Source organism: Drosophila takahashii, chromosome 2R, assembly GCF_030179915.1.
Source record: "Drosophila takahashii strain IR98-3 E-12201 chromosome 2R, DtakHiC1v2, whole genome shotgun sequence".
In the NCBI taxonomy this organism is placed as follows: domain Eukaryota; kingdom Metazoa; phylum Arthropoda; class Insecta; order Diptera; family Drosophilidae; genus Drosophila; species Drosophila takahashii.
In genome coordinates, this window is record NC_091679.1 from 6,330,781 (window position 1) to 6,349,818 (window position 19,038).

The 19,038-nt window shown below is 40.0% G+C and overlaps 1 protein-coding gene across 1 annotated transcript; it reads left to right on the top strand.

Annotated features, from left to right (window-relative positions):
* Positions 1-49: 49 nt before the first annotated feature.
* LOC138912426 (ARL14 effector protein-like) lies at positions 50-2,593 on the top strand. The gene is made up of 2 exons (XM_070213244.1): positions 50-313; positions 2,035-2,593. Exons 1-2 carry the CDS (start codon positions 115-117, stop codon positions 2,196-2,198), a joined length of 363 nt encoding a protein of 120 aa, XP_070069345.1. The 5' UTR covers positions 50-114; the 3' UTR covers positions 2,199-2,593.
* Positions 2,594-19,038: the final 16,445 nt, after the last annotated feature.

Below are 19,038 nucleotides of genomic sequence, written 5' to 3' on the forward strand. Positions count from 1 at the left end.
AAAATACTAAATAGTGTGAACCAAACGATAACAGTATATCTGAACAATTAATTAGTGGTCATATTATTCTAGTAGAATTTGACTACATCACATTAATAAATTCCTTAGCATAAAATGAGTTCATATATTGATCCTGATTATTCTATAGGTCGAAATCTTCGACAAAGACAAAGAAGAAAAGGCGTTTCTGACTCCAGTGAAAGAGCAGACTCCGACAAAAACAAACGAAAAGGAAAGAAAAAAGGACAATATTTTGGAAAAAGTAGCGCATACGATGAATACGGAAATATTCGCGTCAACGGTCTAGACATTTGTAAGAGCGGACATACTTACATATGTACATTACAGGAACCAAAAATAATTATTATTCTTTAGTTTCATTTTTAAAAGACTACTGTGATTATGACTTCTGAAAGTTAAAAACAAGAGAGAACGCTATAGTCGGGTTGTTGTCCCGACTATCTAATACCCGTCACTCAGCTAAAGGGAGTGCGAACGCTGTGTCGGGTTGGTGTCCCGACTAATAATCGTAACTCAGCTAAAGGGAGTGCGAGGGAGATAGATATATAAATTTTGATTGCGTATAACTTTTTAATGAATGGTCCGATTTGAAAAATGTCTTCTCCATTTCGATAGATATAAATATACACAACAAAATTGCACTTATACTTCTCGGAAATCTTTAAAGATGTGGGCGCAGGACCCATTTTAAAATCGTTAGTGGGCGATTGTGGGCGTTAGAGGGGGCGTGGCGCTCGGCTAAAATAAACTTGCGCTGCGTAGGAAGCCAAAGAATATGTGTGGGAAATCTCAACCTTCTAGCTTTTGTAGTTTCTGAGATCTCAGCGTTCATACAGACGGACAGACGGACAGACAGACAGACAGACGGACAGACGGACATGGCTAGATCGACTCGGCTAGTGACCCTGATCAAGAATATATATACTTTATGGGGTCGGAAACGCTTCCTTCTAGCTGTTACATACTTTTGCACGAATCTAGTATACCCTTTTACTCTACGAGTAACGGGTATAAAAAATTGCACTTCACTTCCATTCATAAGAGGTGTGCAAATAAGCAATATTGAAAAGAAAGCAAGGTAGTACTCTAGAAGGGGGACTCACCCCGGAGATGCCATGACATAAAAAAATAAACTTAACGGTTAGTCATTTTAAATTTTCAAATTTTGCTATAAAAAACATGTATGCTGTTAAAGTATTTCCAACAGAGTAAATTCATTTGTCAGGATTTCTTTAAAAACAAACAAGATATAAAAACTTGTTTTAAAATTGCATTAAAAACAAAAAGGTTAAACTCTATTCAAACATATCGAATAAAAACCTCGAAAACCTGAATCTAGGTCCAAGATATACTTTTTTTAATCCATGCTAAAACAAAACAAAAAAATGCCGAATTTTAAAATTATTTAATTCGCGAAATCCGGAGTTAGTCCCCTCTTAGAGTACTACCGATTACAAAACTCTATTTACTCATTTATACATTGTGTATAATAATCAGCCAAATTGAAGAAAGAAAAAAGAAACAAGAAAGGAAGTTGGCTTCGGCCAGCCGAAGCTTATATACCCTTGCAGATAAAGTAAAGTATAGTTTAATGGTCACTCTATTGGTGCAGTTCCAAGGATTCCAGACGCGTGCCTATTTAAAATTTTGTTTTTAAGTTGTCAAAAATCAAAACGCCTACTTCCTACAAAGTTACAATGAATTTTCTTATATTTGTTTGATTATTCTTATGGGAGCCTTAAGATATAATGGTATGATCCGGCTCGCTTTGTCATATGTACTACCTGCAATAGAAAGAAAAAAGGGAAAGTTGCAGACATGGCTAGATGGACTCGGCTATTGGTACTGATCAAGAATATATACACTTAATGTGGTCAAACGCCTACATCTCTGCGTTACAAAGTTCTGACTAAAATTATACTACCCTCTGCAAGGGTATAAAAAGCGTCCCCAAAAATGATTATTTTCTGTCCCTGATACATTGTTGACATTTTAAACAAATATGTTTTTCAGGCGACTGTTTGAATAAAGAATGCGATGGCTGCTGGTATGAATGCCGGAGTTGTGGCTCTACCAGATGTGGTCCTCAATGTCGCTCTAATCGAAAGTTCTTTTACGAGGGAATTTCATATGATGGAAAAGACTTATCTATACATAATAAATATATTCCAAAATAAGGTTAAAATGTTTATAAGCTTCCCAAACAAAACTTTAAACAATAATTCGTAATATTGAGAAAAATTCTAGTTCTTGTTTAGTAAACTACGTATATGTATGTTTTGACCAGAATTACCAATTTAATAACATACAATTCAAGCTCTTATGACAAAAGAAAACAAGTTTTTAAATTCGTTGTACAATGTTGTCATAGGTACATAGGTAATTTATACAGTGTCGGAATGTAAGCCCCCTTTTTGAATATTTCCGGTTACAAAAAAAGTTAAAATTATTAGTCGATAAGCTAAATTTAATGTAATAATAAATGTACAGTTTGGCCAAACCATCAGATCTGCAGTAAAAATCGACTAATTAGGTGCCATATACAAATAAAAACAATTTTTTAGCGCCTTAATTACTCTTTTGCGACCTTATATATCTTATCCAAACCATTCACAGTAAAAATAACATATTTGACCCTTTCTTACTTTTTAATAAATAAATCGAACAATGTCGGTTTATGTTTTTAAAAACAATGCTTTTTTATTTTTTGTCATAAAAATATGCATTCTAAAAAAAACCAACGAAAAACTTTATGGTAGGGCAGTCCCACAACTGAAAATTAAATATCATCCATGGAAATCAATTCTTAAGAGCTTTCGGGACCATGGATGTCATATTTATGTAAAAGGTAAAATTAGTTCACTCGTTCAAAAGTTGTAGCTTCTCAAAAAATGTGTACCCAAACCCTTTGCCTAATTTTAGGGTGGAAACCCTTGTACTCGTTGTTTCAATTTTAAGCGGAACTAAAGACCAATATAATCTCTAAGATGAGTAACGGCCATACATTCGTTTTGCAATATGCAGCCTGATTTTTGGTGGCGACGGAAATCTCTCTCTCTTCGCTCGCACAAAGCTGAGAGCGAAAAAATCAAAAAATAGTGTGCACATTAGGACGGTTTTTTATAAGGAATTTTTATCTCACCATTTTAAACACAAGATATTTGTGCAAAATAACTTAAACTAAAATCCAAAAAATTTTAAATTAAGTCTAAGGGCTTGCGCAATGGTCTCAAAGTTTCCAAAAAAATTACTCATACGGCAAGTAAACCAGTATGAGTTTTGGGTAGGCAAATCTTTTCCCATGTCTACACTTGTCAAATATTTGATTTCGTTCATAATCGTTAACAAAATGGAGAGCACCTTTTTTTGGTTAGAAAGCTAAATTTCAATTTTGATGAAGAAGAAACTTTGCCTTCAAAGAGGACCGTATTTTGCTCTACAGGACAGTTCCTCTGAAACAAAGTTTCTTATCTGAAAGTGCTCAGCTTGTTGCAAAAATGCTGGTTAGCGTATGGGAGAGCAAGGAAATTCGAGTACGTCCCTTGACGAATAACGCGACTTAACAAGAAAAGACAGACGGACATGGCTTGATCGACTCTCCTGGTGATGCTGATCAAGAATATATAGTCGGAAATCATTCCTTCATTGCGTTGCAAACTTTTGACTGAAATTATAATACCCTGTACCCTATAATGCAGGGATATAACAAAATAAATAAATTTATGAATTTTCGGTATAATTATATATTGCTTTGTTTGTCTGTTTGTATGAAGGATTCAATAAATGAAGATCTAGACGATTTTGTTTGAATAATAGTCCACGTAATTCATTAGACTACGAAAACAAACTAAAGTAAAAATGTAGGTTTCGACTTGGGATCTAAACTTGTTATAAAACCCTAGCAAGTGTTTTTTTTGGCCACGATACGTACATTAAGATTTTTAAAAATATCTAAATAGCTTTTTATCCACATATTCTGCATATAGTTTGGGGGCGATAAATAAAAATAAATTTTTGTTTGATTTGTGGTGCGACTCCCTTAAATATTGGAACTTATATTGCCATAGCGATTTTATTTTTCTTTTGCCGTTTGTAAAGGTGACAAGGTTACCTTTATGTTTAGACTCAATAAGTAATGACAAGTCTACGCCATCTATATGAAATTAAAATATTTGATCAAGGGCAACAGTTCGTATGAGTGATAAACTTACTAAATCGCATTTTTTTATACTTTTTCTTTTTGGTATGTCTTAAATGCACCAATGCAAATGCACAAATGCAAACTATAAGGGGGTGAGAGTAGGACCTTAAAATTTTTCATACAAAAAAAAACCACCCTAGTGCACATGCTTGTGTGAGTAAAAACAACCCAGCGGGAAAGTGAGAAGTTGGTTTTTGTGTTCTTGAAATCCTGTTCCTTTTTGTAGGCGGCGGTGTGGGGATAGATAATTTCTGAGCGTTAAATGGGGGTGGGTTTCTGAGTAGCATCAATATCAGGCATCTTATGCGCTGTGTGATTTCTGTGGCACTACGATTATAATATTTTTTAACAAAAAAATCACCAACTTATAATATTCAAAAATCCCATGATTCACACCAAAACCAAAAGACTTGTTCTCACATTTAGTTTTAATTTTTAGTAATTTTAAAATTCGTAGAAAAGATCTTAATAATTGTTAATCAAAAAAATTAAACTATATAACTATTATCATAATGTCTATAATGATAATATTAATTTATTTTACTCAAAATTTTTCAAATAATAATAAGAGTGAATGTGGGATTCAACAAAATTATAGAGAAAAGCCACGGTAAGACGATTAAAATATTTAATCACATTTATCAAGGAATTACATTAAATTACAAAGAAAAAAATTATTGTCTTTTACATTTTTAAACATTTTCTGTGAAATAAAATAACACAGGTCGACAAAATCAAGACTTTTTCTTGGCCCAAGAATAAACGCTACAAAACCTGAAAGAATTTTAGCTGTAGATTACTACCTCATACTTGGAAACTTTCCATCACGTCGAAGTTTTTAGAAATCCGTGGTCAAAGTTCCAAAATTTTCGATTTTTAGGCACTTTTTGCGGCTTAATAATAAGAAAACCTTTCGTAGCCCAGAGCCACAATTTAGCGGAAGTGGTACCTTGAACCTTTAACTTCAAGAGTGTTTAATCACAAAGCTGGGCGACCTCTATATCTTTAGCTACAATGGATTTTACAGAAGTACTTTTTGTCACTTTTTTTCATCTATAGTAGCCTGATATTTTCCTTGTTGAACTGAGACCCGTACACATACAATACATTAAAAAGATCTGCATTCGGCCAAGCAAAACCCGGTAATGCTTGAGGCATTAAAAATATGTAGTTCCAATGCTTCGATTGTAAATTTTTTTAATAAATACACAAACAAATATTACAAAAAACATGATTTTTATTGTGGAAAATCAGATACTGCAAAGCAGTGCAAAACCAAAACTGCGAGGGTCTGGAAAAACCAAAACTGGGAGGGTGTAGAAAAGCAGATATTGCAAGTGGAGGAAAACCATAACTGGGTACGTGTGGAAAATCTATAATGCGGGAAGTCGAAAAACCAGTGGATTTTGTCCTGGATTCTTCTGCCAGAGATCCAGATAGAAACCTCATTTCCCCCTTACTTTTTGTGTCACCCCCGTGTATTTTGAAACCAGAGATGGAAGAAATGTAAGGGGTGAATGAGGTTTTGACCCTTCCGCTTCTATGGATAAACCTCTTGAAAATATGTTATTTTCCAGAGGAATTTTCCCGGTGGGAACTCGTAAGCAAGTTCGTGTGTGTGCGTACTTAATTGGCGAGACGATTTTATGCCAGAAATCATTTCTCGGCTAAGAAACTAATTATGTGTCAAAAGAACTTCTATGATTGAACAGGATGTTTATTAAAACTGAATTTATGTATATAGTATACAAGCAGGGTCTGTAGCCCCCAGCTTCGCCTGCAGAATTTAAACTGAAAATTATGCATACCTTTATATTTGCTACTTTTTTCAAATTTACAAATTCCTTATTTTTAGCTTATAGCCGAGAAAAGATTTTATCATAACTTTTTTCTTATTTTCCGCAAAAACAACAGTATATTGTCCTATGCAGGCTACTTAAAACATATAAAAAAAATTGCGAAAAAATTTCTAAAGTTCTTATTTCTTGCGTAAGGTATCAGCTGCACAGAACAGAAACAAATTAATTTTTCGACACAAATCCTTATACTAATATTCTTCACAACATTAGTACTTTGTCCAAAACATAATGTTTAAATATAAGGGGATTCCCAAAACTGTTGAATTGCTGAATTGTTGAAAATTCAACAAAAAATTGCAGCAATTAAGGGAACGACCCAAAATGGTTCCTGTTGAATTTTCAAACAGCTGTTATTTGTTGAAAAGTTTCACGGAACTTAAAGCATGTACAATTTGATTTATTATTGCTAGTTACTGGCTTAAATTTGTTACCAAGGTAAAAAGAACCACAAATATGCTTATTAAGTTGATTTTAAAACAGCGGTCGGCAGCGCCCTATTAAGTGAGCATAGGGTTTTGTTCTGCCGCCGCGCTGCTCGCACATGTATAACGTAGAACAGCGGTCTGCACACACACATCGATGAGCTGCCCAGTGCAAATTACTCACACAAATATAAAACAAAATGTCAACGTATGTGTGTGCCGACCGCTGTTTTAAAACTACTGGTGATACTAAAATGTTACAGAGTTGCCACGACTTTTAAAAAAATGTGACAACTCTGGCTTTTCAGCAATTCAACAAAATTTTCAACAGCCCCGAGGCTGTTGAATTGCTGAAATTTCTGAAAGTTGACTTTGTATGAAACAGCTGATTAATAGCTGACCAAAATTCAACAATTCAGCAATTCAACAGTTTAGGGAATCCCCCTATAGAATGTCATACTGGATTGAGCATGTAATTAAATTTCAAATCGATTAGCGTGTAAATCTAGAAAATAAGCTTGTTTTCTTAAAAAAAAAGAGAGAACGCTATAGTCGGGTTGGTGTCCCGACTATCTAATACCCGTCACTCAGCTAAAGGGAGTGCGAGGGAGATAGATATATTCACATTTTTGATTGCGTATAACTTTTTAATGAATGGTCCGATTTGAATAGGTATAAATATAAACAACAAAATTGCATGTATACTTTTCGGAAATCTTTAAAGATGTGATGGGCGATTGTGGGCGTTAGAGGGGGCGTGGCGCCCGGCTGAAATAAACTTGCGCTGCGTAGGAAGCCCAAGAATATGTGTGGGAAATCTCAACCTTCTAGCTTTTGTAGTTTCCGAGATCTCAGCGTTCATACGGACAGACAGACAGACAGACAGACAGACAGACAGACAGACGGACAGACAGACGGGCAGACGGACATGGCTAGGAAATGCTTCCTTCTAGCTGTTACATACTTTTGCACGAATGCAATATACCTTTTTACTCTACGAGTAACGGGTATAAATACACCAAAACATTGCTTAAACATACCTCTTTCTCTAAAAGATAGCTCTCCAAAAACCAATATGATTATTTTGGTTAAGATTTATGAAGTTAGAGGAAATATTTTTTTTTTATTTTGTATTTCTTTTTACCAACATATTTTTATATATTTATTTTTTTCTTACTTCCTAGTGCTACAAGGAATTCCTTATAAATTCATGCACTAGTCACAAAGTTTAGTTTAGGTAACGAAAAGGTAAATCAAAACCAAATACTCTTTGCGATTTAGCTAATATGGGGGTTTCTAGAAGGTATCCACTGTAGACAACTCTTATAAGGGAAACCAATATATATGCGAAGCAATGTTTTGCTTTATATATTCGACTAATTGAAGAAAAGACATCAAGAAAGGCAATTCCATATTACTGCATTTTACCATTGATATTTTGTTTCAGTGTTTTTGTTTTCACATTAATTTTTTACCTTGATTAGAATTATATTAATAATAAGGAAGGCAGGTGGGCGGGGAAGCCGTGAATCAAATTTTTTAAACATTTGAATTTGTTTAAACAATATGAGCACGTGTAATAAAGAGCAAGAGAATCAATAGGTTTGAATATTCAAAGTTCTTTTAATATTATCAATGCGATTTGAATTTTAGTTCACAACAATCGGTTACAAAATGTCTTATGTAAGTATGTTGTGGAAATGTAAATTAAATATTCTTTCAGCAAAACGATTTCAGTATTGTCTTGAATTTGAATTTGATCGAATCTCAATTCCTTAGTCAGCTGCAATGCACACACACAAACGTACACACGCATATATGTATATGATAGCGAGTGAGTGGCAGCAAGAGCGGGTGCACCTCGTAGGTGCTCCCGAGAAAGTGATAGATATCTCGCGTTGTGGCAGCGCGAGACGGGCTAAAGAGCATCCCGCAGATGCACGCGGCGACGTAGACGATTTACCCGTGGAGGCCCGACTCCGGGTGACCGATGGAGTCCGTAGTCAGTGCCGCCCCAAAACCCGGCTTTCGTCTTTCTTCACAACTCTCTTGCGACCAAATGTGGCGGCGAGCACAACAACAAGCCGGTCATGCCAGCTAACCGCTCGATCAGCTGCTGGCCAGTGTTGGTAAACGCGCGAGGAAGGCCCATCTGGCAACGCCGGACCCCTATCTAGGCATCCGACCGCTAGGGGCGCTGGCGCAACGACTGTCAGAAGCTGCTTGCTACAGGTTGCACATGTAAGCTAATGCACAGCCAGCTAATGTAGCATACTTCTCCGGGCTGCTGCTCCAAATCCTTGACTAAAGGATTCGGAATCGGATCGGAACCACCGACTCGGTAGCACAAACGGAAAAAAAGGTGATAAATGATCAAGGAGCGGACTAACAGCCAACCCCACCGCCTAGCCCCGCAAATTGGGGCTCTGGCGACCGAGCAGGAGCGGTATAGCTTCCACCGGAAAAGCCATGGGGAAACTCATGACCACCGTTGGATCCCAACTGTGCCACCAAACCCACTCTCCTGAAAATCCATGTTGCGTCTGACCCATAGTGGGCGGCTTCGTGGTCTGCGTCTGCGCCATAGTGGCCGGCAGTACTAAAAAAAAAAAACCTGACAGCAGGTATAAAATGCAAAAACCTGGCAGAAAGTATAAACTGCTTCATGAGAAGGAATGTCGATTAAAAACACAACTACTCCAGGTGGCAACCACTTAAGTGGAAATCCACTTGTGGACACATCCACGGCAGGGGCACGGATTCTGGAGGCCCAAAATCCCATTCTAACCAAACCTGACGAGGTGGTGTTAGGCTAGGCCACCTCGGCAGTGAATGCAACAAGTTAAAAGGAGAAGAAGAAGGACATGGCAAGAGTTTTCCAGCCCAGCAGGAAGATCCCGCGATCACCAATTCTGACAGCGGCCCCAGGCCCTTCCCAGCAAAGCGTGACACACCACGCTGGCCAGGAGATCGGGCAAGACACGCCTAAGCGGCAGAGGGAGGTCAGTAGCCCCACCGGATCGCTCAGAAAAACGCCGGCAAAGAAGTCGAAGGCCGATCATGAGCTCAAGCGCAGCGAAAACCTGGTGGAGATCGGGTCGATCCTCGACCAGCTTATAGAGCTCATAAACGTCAAGCAAGTGCGCCACATCAACATACAGATGAAGGAAATGTTTAAGAAAATGAAGGCTCTGCAGGAAGACGCCAGCAGCCAATGCATAGAGGCCGTTGGACCCAGCAGGACCAGTCCCATAGCGAAAGAGTGCCCAACGTGCAGGGCAAAAATAGGGAATGCTGTTGATAAACAGCAGCAGACCACAAACAGCAGAAGGCGTGACAACGCAACGCAGACGGACGCCATACAGACAGAGCCATCCCCAGAGCACCGCCCAGCTGAGCCGATCATTCAGGAAAACGTCGCACAGTGTGAGAATTTGCCAATCTAGGGGGACTTAAATCAGTAGGAGTCGTATTTTTAAAGATATCGACTTCAAATTTGGAGTGAATATTCTAGTAAGCCCAAAGATTATGTTGAACATAAAAAAATGGGCGTGGCACTTTTGGGGGCGTTAAAAATTAAAAAAAAATGTGTTTTTTTTTAATTAAAAACCCCAACAAAAATTAAAAAAAATAATTTCGAAACTTTTAACTATTTTAGTATTTTTTGTTAAAATTTTCGCCAACTTAAAAAATGTTGTTTTTAATTTTTGGAGGCCACTTTTTATTTTTTTTTTGAAAATGTTAAATTTTGGTTATATGCTCATGTTTTCAGCTGTAACTTCGAAGTTATAAGCTAGACAGCTGCAAATAAGGTTTTATATTAAAGATAATTGATAAGAAAACAAAAAAAATTTGGTTTATATAATCCATGTCCATATATAATATGGATATAATTTTGGACAGACATTTTTGTGGTATTGTACTGGTGCATTGATAATTTACGGTCTATCAGAAGGGCAAGGCTTGATCTGCTGAAAGGTGTTTTGCAGTGCTATTAGAAGATAATTTAGCTTTCTTAATTATAGTCCCCATGGACGGGGGGGCATTTGGTAATTCATTAATTAATTTAGCTGAATCCCGTTTCCCTTCCGCCCGCAAAGCCTGTTCTGCAGCTGATAGCAATTGATCCTCATCTATCGTAGGCAACAATTCTTGGCTTTTCCTTTTTTGTGTTTTAGGACAACCCTCAAAAAAGACTTTTTGTGACCTCCCTCTTGTACTTGAGGTGGAAGCAATGACATCAATGCGACAGTCTTCGCCATTTAATGTGACCTGAAGGCCACTTGCATTATGAGCAAAAAACCTCTCTCCTAGATTTCTCAAATCGGTTTTGAAAATCCATGTTGCGTCTGACCCATAGTGGGCGGCTTCGTGGTCTGCGTCTGCGCCATAGTGGCCGGCAGTACTAAAAAAAAAAAACCTGACAGCAGGTATAAAATGCAAAAACCTGGCAGAAAGTATAAACTGCTTCATGAGAAGGAATGTCGATTAAAAACACAACTACTCCAGGTGGCAACCACTTAAGTGGAAATCCACTTGTGGACACATCCACGGCAGGGGCACGGATTCTGGAGGCCCAAAATCCCATTCTAACCAAACCTGACGAGGTGGTGTTAGGCTAGGCCACCTCGGCAGTGAATGCAACAAGTTAAAAGGAGAAGAAGAAGGACATGGCAAGAGTTTTCCAGCCCAGCAGGAAGATCCCGCGATCACCAATTCTGACAGCGGCCCCAGGCCCTTCCCAGCAAAGCGTGACACACCACGCTGGCCAGGAGATCGGGCAAGACACGCCTAAGCGGCAGAGGGAGGTCAGTAGCCCCACCGGATCGCTCAGAAAAACGCCGGCAAAGAAGTCGAAGGCCGATCATGAGCTCAAGCGCAGCGAAAACCTGGTGGAGATCGGGTCGATCCTCGACCAGCTTATAGAGCTCATAAACGTCAAGCAAGTGCGCCACATCAACATACAGATGAAGGAAATGTTTAAGAAAATGAAGGCTCTGCAGGAAGACGCCAGCAGCCAATGCATAGAGGCCGTCGGACCCAGCAGGACCAGTCCCATAGCGAAAGAGTGCCCAACGTGCAGGGCAAAAATAGGGAATGCTGTTGATAAACAGCAGCAGACCACAAACAGCAGAAGGCGTGACAACGCAACGCAGACGGACGCCATACAGACAGAGCCATCCCCAGAGCACCGCCCAGCTGAGCCGATCATTCAGGAAAACGTCGCACAGTGTGAGAATTTGCCAATCTAGGGGGACTTAAATCAGTAGGAGTCGTATTTTTAAAGATATCGACTTCAAATTTGGAGTGAATATTCTAGTAAGCCCAAAGATTATGTTGAACATAAAAAAATGGGCGTGGCACTTTTGGGGGCGTTAAAAATTAAAAAAAAATGTGTTTTTTTTTAATTAAAAACCCCAACAAAAATTAAAAAAAATAATTTCGAAACTTTTAACTATTTTAGTATTTTTTGTTAAAATTTTCGCCAACTTAAAAAATGTTGTTTTTAATTTTTGGAGGCCACTTTTTATTTTTTTTTTGAAAATGTTAAATTTTGGTTATATGCTCATGTTTTCAGCTGTAACTTCGAAGTTATAAGCTAGACAGCTGCAAATAAGGTTTTATATTAAAGATAATTGATAAGAAAACAAAAAAAATTTGGTTTATATAATCCATATCCATATATAATATGGATATAATTTTGGACAGACATTTTTGTGGTATTGTACTGGTGCATTGATAATTTACGGTCTATCAGAAGGGCAAGGCTTGATCTGCTGAAAGGTTTTTGCAGTGCTATTAGAAGATAATTTAGCTTTCTTAATTATAGTCCCCATGGACGGGGGGGCATTTGGTAATTCATTAATTAATTTAGCTGAATCCCGTTTCCCTTCCGCCCGCAAAGCCTGTTCTGCAGCTGATAGCAATTGATCCTCATCTATCGTAGGCAACAATTCTTGGCTTTTCCTTTTTTGTGTTTTAGGACAACCCTCAAAAAAGACTTTTTGTGACCTCCCTCTTGTACTTGAGGTGGAAGCAATGACATCAATGCGACAGTCTTCGCCATTTAATGTGACCTGAAGGCCACTTGCATTATGAGCAAAAAACCTCTCTCCTAGATTTCTCAAATCGGTTTTGAAACTTAAAAGACAGTGTAATTTCAATTTGGAGTGATCAATGTCATTGCCAAACACCATAACTGCGTGCTTTACAAGAGCGTCTCGCTGAGTGGTTTTTATGTTTTTCGACCAAACCTCGAAAAATGCAGCACGGCTTAATTCACTCATTTCTAAATAGAAGGTCTTTGGGCAAAATATGGGCAAGATTTTATTTTAGATTCTGAATCAGAATGAATGCATGCGAAGGATGTATGTTCTGGTTGGATAGAATAGGATAGAATAATATAAGTTTTTTTCCACCAAAAAACATAAACACGAACAAATACACTTACTTTTTGGTACTTTTTTCAAAAAATGAAAAAAAAAAAATGTTTTTGTTTTTGAAAGTGGAATAAAAATTGTCTAAAGTTTCTGGGAAAAATAACTTTTGGCTGCTCCCACTGATCACGCGATGCAATTGATAAGACTAAACTTTGTCAACTGTTGCTCGCTTCCCAGTGAAATTTTGCATGCATTTCTAAAGTCCAACTTTAAAAACCGTTATCTTCCAAAAAAAAATTGTTTGTTTTGTTTTGTTTTGTGCCTGTTTTCGTAATAGTTAAACATTTCTAAAACTGCTGCTTAAAGCTCATCGACCTCAAAAATAGTTTAACTTTTGCTAAAAGTCCCGCTAGATTGGCAAAATCTTACACTGTGCGTCGGCATGGGCAACAGGCCGAAGAAGAAAGCAATTCTCTCAAAACGCTGAGAGAAAAGCACCTTCGCTAAGCAGCCCGATAGGAATCCTATCCCGAGCCGAAGCCGCCCAGACGCGTGGCAGAAAGCCGAGCCTAGGAAGAGAGCCCGCAAAAATAGGTGACCAGAAGCAGTGGTCATCGAGGCCAACAGGAAATCCTACAGCGATGTCACCCGGCGAAGCGACGGCAAGCTACAGGATCTCAGCGAGAGCGTGAACAAGGTGCGTCGCACAGCAAGTGGCAACCTTTTGCTCGAGCTCAGCAGAGGCAGCAACAGTAGCGCCGTGATGATGAAGAAGGACCTGGAATCCGTGCTGGAAGGAGCTGCGGCGGTAAGGGCACTTTCAGAGTACACGAGAGTGCAATTCCTAGTGGTAAGCGACTTAGACCCCCTAGTTGTAGCAGAGGATCTCACAAAGGCACTAGTGGACCAGTTTGACGTCGAGGCCAACGCAGTCAATCTGAAGAGCCTTCGACCGTCCTTCAGGGACACACAGTCCGCCACGATACGGCTGCCGTGTAAGGAGGCAAAAGCGGTCCTTGCAAAGGGCAAGCTAAAGGTGGGCTGGACAGTCTGCAGAGTCAGGGAGAGCGACTCGAAGCCCAGGTGCTTAAAGTGCCTCGTGATCGACCATATCGCAGCGCGATGCGCTATCAAGGTGGACAGGAGCGGAGGCTGTTTTCGTTGCGGAGAAAAGGGGCACAAGATCGCTTAGTGCCCAAACGGCAGTTTATGCTTTTTGTGTACAGGTAGCGACCCCAAAGCGAGAAACCACATTGCAGGCAGTCGCCAGTGCCCGCACGCAACGAGACCCGTACGCAAGCCTAGCTTATATCACTGTAGAGCGGCCCACGACTTGCTTCAGCAAACCGTGCGCGAGCAGAAGACAGACTACGCCATCCTGAGCGAACCCTACCAAGCAGGCGATGACGAAGAATGGACCGCGGACTTATCGGGTAAAGCCGCCATTTGGAGGTGCGGTAGAAGCGCGCAGAACATAAGGGAGGTGAGGCGGGCGAATGGATTCGTCCGCGGAAATGTGGGCCAGTACTGAGTACCGAGGGAAGCTCAACGTCCTGTTGGCAGGAGATTTCAACGTGTGGGCTGTTGACTGGGGAAGTCAGTGGACGAACGCGAGAGGACGCATAGTGTTACATACGCCCTCTCCTTCAATTTATTTGATGGAGAATAATTCACTTATAAAACAACAACGAATCTTGAGGCAAAGGAAGAGGCACAATTGGCTACTTGACTCAGAAAAGTAAGCAAAGAAAAGTGCAAGTCGGCGATTCCCGGGTGTCGTATAACCAGAACAACGGCCACGATCGACCTGCTGGTAACCATAGAACGGGAGCTGGCAAAGTGCATCGGTCGGGCGTTGGCTCCCCTAAGATAAGAAATATCATAGGTGGGAACAGCTAAATAATCCAAGCTATGACGGGAGCCAAGTAAAAGCTCGACTCTGGTATAAAAGACCCCAGCCGGATAGAGAAAAGGGCAGAACCTATTCTGTTCTCATACCGACGGTAGCCGCTAGCTCCGAGGGAGGAGGATTTTCCTCACGGGCTTCGGGCATCTGCCGACGGAGTCCAAAGCCACCAGGAGACCAAGACCCGTTGTCCTATTCTACTGTCCTTGATAAGGACACGCCTATCGATTAGCAAGGATGATAAGGACGACATCTGACAAGCGAACAATACTCCGATGTTAATTTCCGCAGCACTCGTAATTCCCGCGCTACTGAGCACTATCAAAATATGATAGAATCCGTCCAAAAGCAATTTCTCCTTTTTGCACTACGAGGCTTAAACTGGGAGGAGGGACGCCGTTTGCCTTCTTATAGAGGCAGGTTGCGCCTCTTGGATCTACCTACCTTAAAGGATCGTCGGACCTGTTATGGTGTGATATTACTTCACAAACTCATCACTGGCGCCGTCGACTCAGTTGATCTGTTAGCCACCCTCAATTGGAACGTTCCTTGCAGAGCTATTCGCCGATTCCGTCCATTAGCACTTCCTGTGTGCAGGTCAAACTACTCCCGTTTCGACTGCTTCCAACATATTTGGGCGGGGGACGTATTTTAGTTTCTCTGGCCGACGCTACACGACGTACTGGGCTAGATGGTCCGGTAGTTTGATAGGCTCGAGTCCAGAGAAATAGGAAAACTGCTGTGGATCCCGAGAATGATCGGTCAGATAGCAGCAGGTTGTGGAGCCCGAGAATGATCGGTCAAATAACCTGATTTCCGATGACTGGCGGGAGGGGGATTTCGGACAGACTTTTTTCTAGGCGCAGCTAGTTCCTATTGTAAACGTTAAAGCTGACTAGAAGGGGAGATGAGCTGTTAGTTCAGTGGAACCCAGTTGTGTAGAAGTTGCTTATACCTCTAGTTAGGGACATTTGTTTTTTTGTGGGGCTTAAATGTCGGACAGATTGTTGACCAAAGAAATTGCAGTTCAGCATCCCTAAGCTTTATTAACTGACAACTTTTACACGATCATAAAAATATTCAAGTGTATGCTGTTATCAGGATACTGATAAAAACTGGATTGATAAAAATAAATAATAAAAAATGCAATTGTAAAAATAAATATTATAATCAATTACACTCAATTTAAATTTACCATAACACAAAAAAAAAAAAAGAGCTTAGGAAAAATACAGTTCCATATTTAAATTTAAGTTCAGTATAATTTAAGAACCTGAAATGGTCCAAGTTTATTTTTTTTTTTTTAAATCTACAAATCATAATAATCGCAATGGTGTCAAAAAGTACAGCTACATCAAATATGAAATTAAGTGTCTGACTACTATTTTATAACCATTAAACCAATAAAATGATAACCGTCTTTTTCTAAATGTTCTTATTAATTTTAAGTTACATTTCACAATTTATTTTTGTTACTTAAAACAGCTACCTAAGGAAAAGTCGATTTATAAATAATTTATAAAAAGAAATGAAAAACAGCAAAACGGCTTAACACGTCCCCAACAGCATTGTACGGTTCAATATTACCACTGCGAGTTCATACACATTGCCCTACACACTGCTCTACAGATCAAAACAAAATATGAATGAGATCGAACATTCCCATCAAAATGTAAGATTAAAAATCACAATAGTTTCAAGAACCAAGAATCAACACCAATGAAGGTTACTGCCGGCTAGTTCAGTCAAATGAACATGAGACTCTTTGTCACAGGAGCGGGTCGAAGCCACACGTTTAAGGGCGCCTGGATAAATAGAAAAAAAGCAAGCACTAATTCTCTGGTCGTACGAAGATTCCTTTTGCGAAGTCATTCCATGCGTTTCCGCATCGATCACTTCGAGCCTGTTACTTACGCCCTCTCCTTCAATTTATTTGATGGAGAAAGATTCACTTATAAAACAACAACGAATCTTGAGGCAAAGGAAGAGGCACAATTGGCTACTTGACTCAGAAAAGCAAGCAAAGAAAAGTGCAAGTTGGCGATTCCCGGGTGTCGTATAACCAGAACACACGATCGACCTGCTGGTAACCATAGAACGGGAGCTGGCAAAGTGCATCGGTCGGGCGTTGGCTCCCCTAAGATAAGAAATATCATAGGTGGGAACAGCTAAATAATCCAAGCTATGACGGGAGCCAAGTGAAAGCTCGACTCTGGTATAAAAGACCCAAGCCGAATAGAGAAAAGGGCAGAACCTATTCTGTTCTCATACCGACGGTAGCCGAGGGAGGAGGATTTTCCTCACGGGCTTCGATCATCTGCCCACGGAGTGCCACCAGGAGACCAAGACCCGTTGTCCTATTCTACTGTCCTTGATAAGGACACGCCTATCGATTAGCAAGGATCTGAAGAGACGGACACCGTCACCATAAGGACGACATCTGACAAGCGAACAATACTCCGATGTTAATTTCCGCAGCACTCGTAATTCCCGCGCTACTGAATTTGAAGAAGACATAGCAGAGATCCGTTCCGAGGGGCAGTGACCATTGTCCACTTTGGAAAAAGTAGTGTCCAGTACCAAATGCGTTTAACCAGTGAAGCCCAAAAACGAGCCAATGAAAAGTAATAGTGAACAAGTGAAAAACCAAGAAATCAGAAGCGTGAAGCGTTGAAGTCGACGCATGCAGCTAAAATAGTTTATATGTTTGTGTTTAAGTGAAAATAATATAGTTGAGAACAACAGTGGTTTGGGGCACGTATATATATATATAAATTATAATATCTTCCAAAGCCCAGGATCCGGAGCGTCGAGATCTCATCGCCCAGGACATAAAGGGGTAAGTTTGTCAAAACACGATTCCTTTATCAACCATACATATATATATCCGTGCCTCCCTTTTTGATAGTTGGTCATCTAAAGTAAATTCCACAATTTACGCCTCCTCAAGGCGAAGAAAACTTAGGTGCTAATAGTCACACTTTTTCGTTTTACTTTTTATATAAATAAAAATTGACTTTTCAGCGGCGAGTATCCGCCTTGTGTTTGTATGAACAAAAACAAGAGCCTCAGAGCGACGTTTGTAGTCGTGAATAGTCAGCAATTTGCTGACGTGTGCACCCTGTACGGGTGGTAAATTCGATACTCTCCGCAAACAAACTTTGTTGGTCAATTAGAATTAAACTCATATGTATTCTCCATAATAATATTACTCATAAATGGCACTAGCCAATATTTTATTCAATAAATTTGTAATGTGAAAACGAACTTAAATCATGCTGTGCTAAGTTTTCAAGCGGGGGTTGCTGACGCGATAAGTGGAGTAGGTGAAGAATAATGACATAACTTTTGACGAACAACCTTGACAATAGGGGATCGTATTGCGCGGCCCGCGACGATCCATTTGGCACACGAACGTGTGAAGGGGAGGGAATGTGGCCGAAACATTGCTCGATCGTGTTACGATCAAGCGACAGCTAAGCTTGTGGGGCAATGTAGACTGATGACCGACGGACATTACAACTCTTACTAGTTTTCAGGCATCTTAATATTTATTCTCGTTATGTTGGAGAGGAGAAAGTCTTACCAAGAACCCACCCCATCCGGCGAGCTTATGCCGGCAAAAATTGGTGCCTAAACATCGGATGACTTTCCCTCGGCCCAAGTCCTTTTCAGGACTAGGGCACTAATATGCCCACGTAACAATAGTGGTAGAGGCCGTCGCCTCACTAGCCCTGGTGCTCCTGAACGAAGGCTCCCAACGGACGTTCAACAGGGCAGGAGCTGGCTCAGTGATAGATCTGACGTTCGCCGAGTGTCACCAATATTTCAAAGAGAAGAGAAGGGCTCTAAAAGTGGCCATAAGAGCGTCCAAGAGGTCATGCTATCTGCAGCTCTGCGATTCAGCGGAAGGCAACCTATGGGGCAGCGCCTACAGGCTAGTGGTAAAGAGGATAAAGGCAGGGAACAGAGCGGTGGAGCCCGAAGCCATGAACCACATAGTGCGCGAGCTTTTCCCGTCGGGAAACCCATTAAGGCGGCAGACAGCAGACAAAAATTGCCTTCCTGCGGGAAAAATACACTAAAGTTTTTTTTTTTAATTTTTTTTTTATATATCATGTTTTTTGAAATAGTGGTCACAATTTAGTAAACTTGGTAAATCCAATAGACCTAACATTTCTGGACTATAATTACTAGATTCTAACTCTGTGACAAGGTTGTGATTCCATTTGGATTCGCACATACTAAA

What these genes read in the sequence shown, in the direction of transcription:
- LOC138912426 (XM_070213244.1), top strand. Translation starts at nt 115, where the DNA reads ATGAGTTCATATATTGATCCTGATTATTCTATAGGTCGAAATCTTCGA. An exon ending in CGTCAACGGTCTAGACATTT is followed by an intron (nt 314 to 2,034) that starts GTAAGAGCGGAC and finishes TATGTTTTTCAG; the next exon opens with GCGACTGTTTGAATAAAGAA.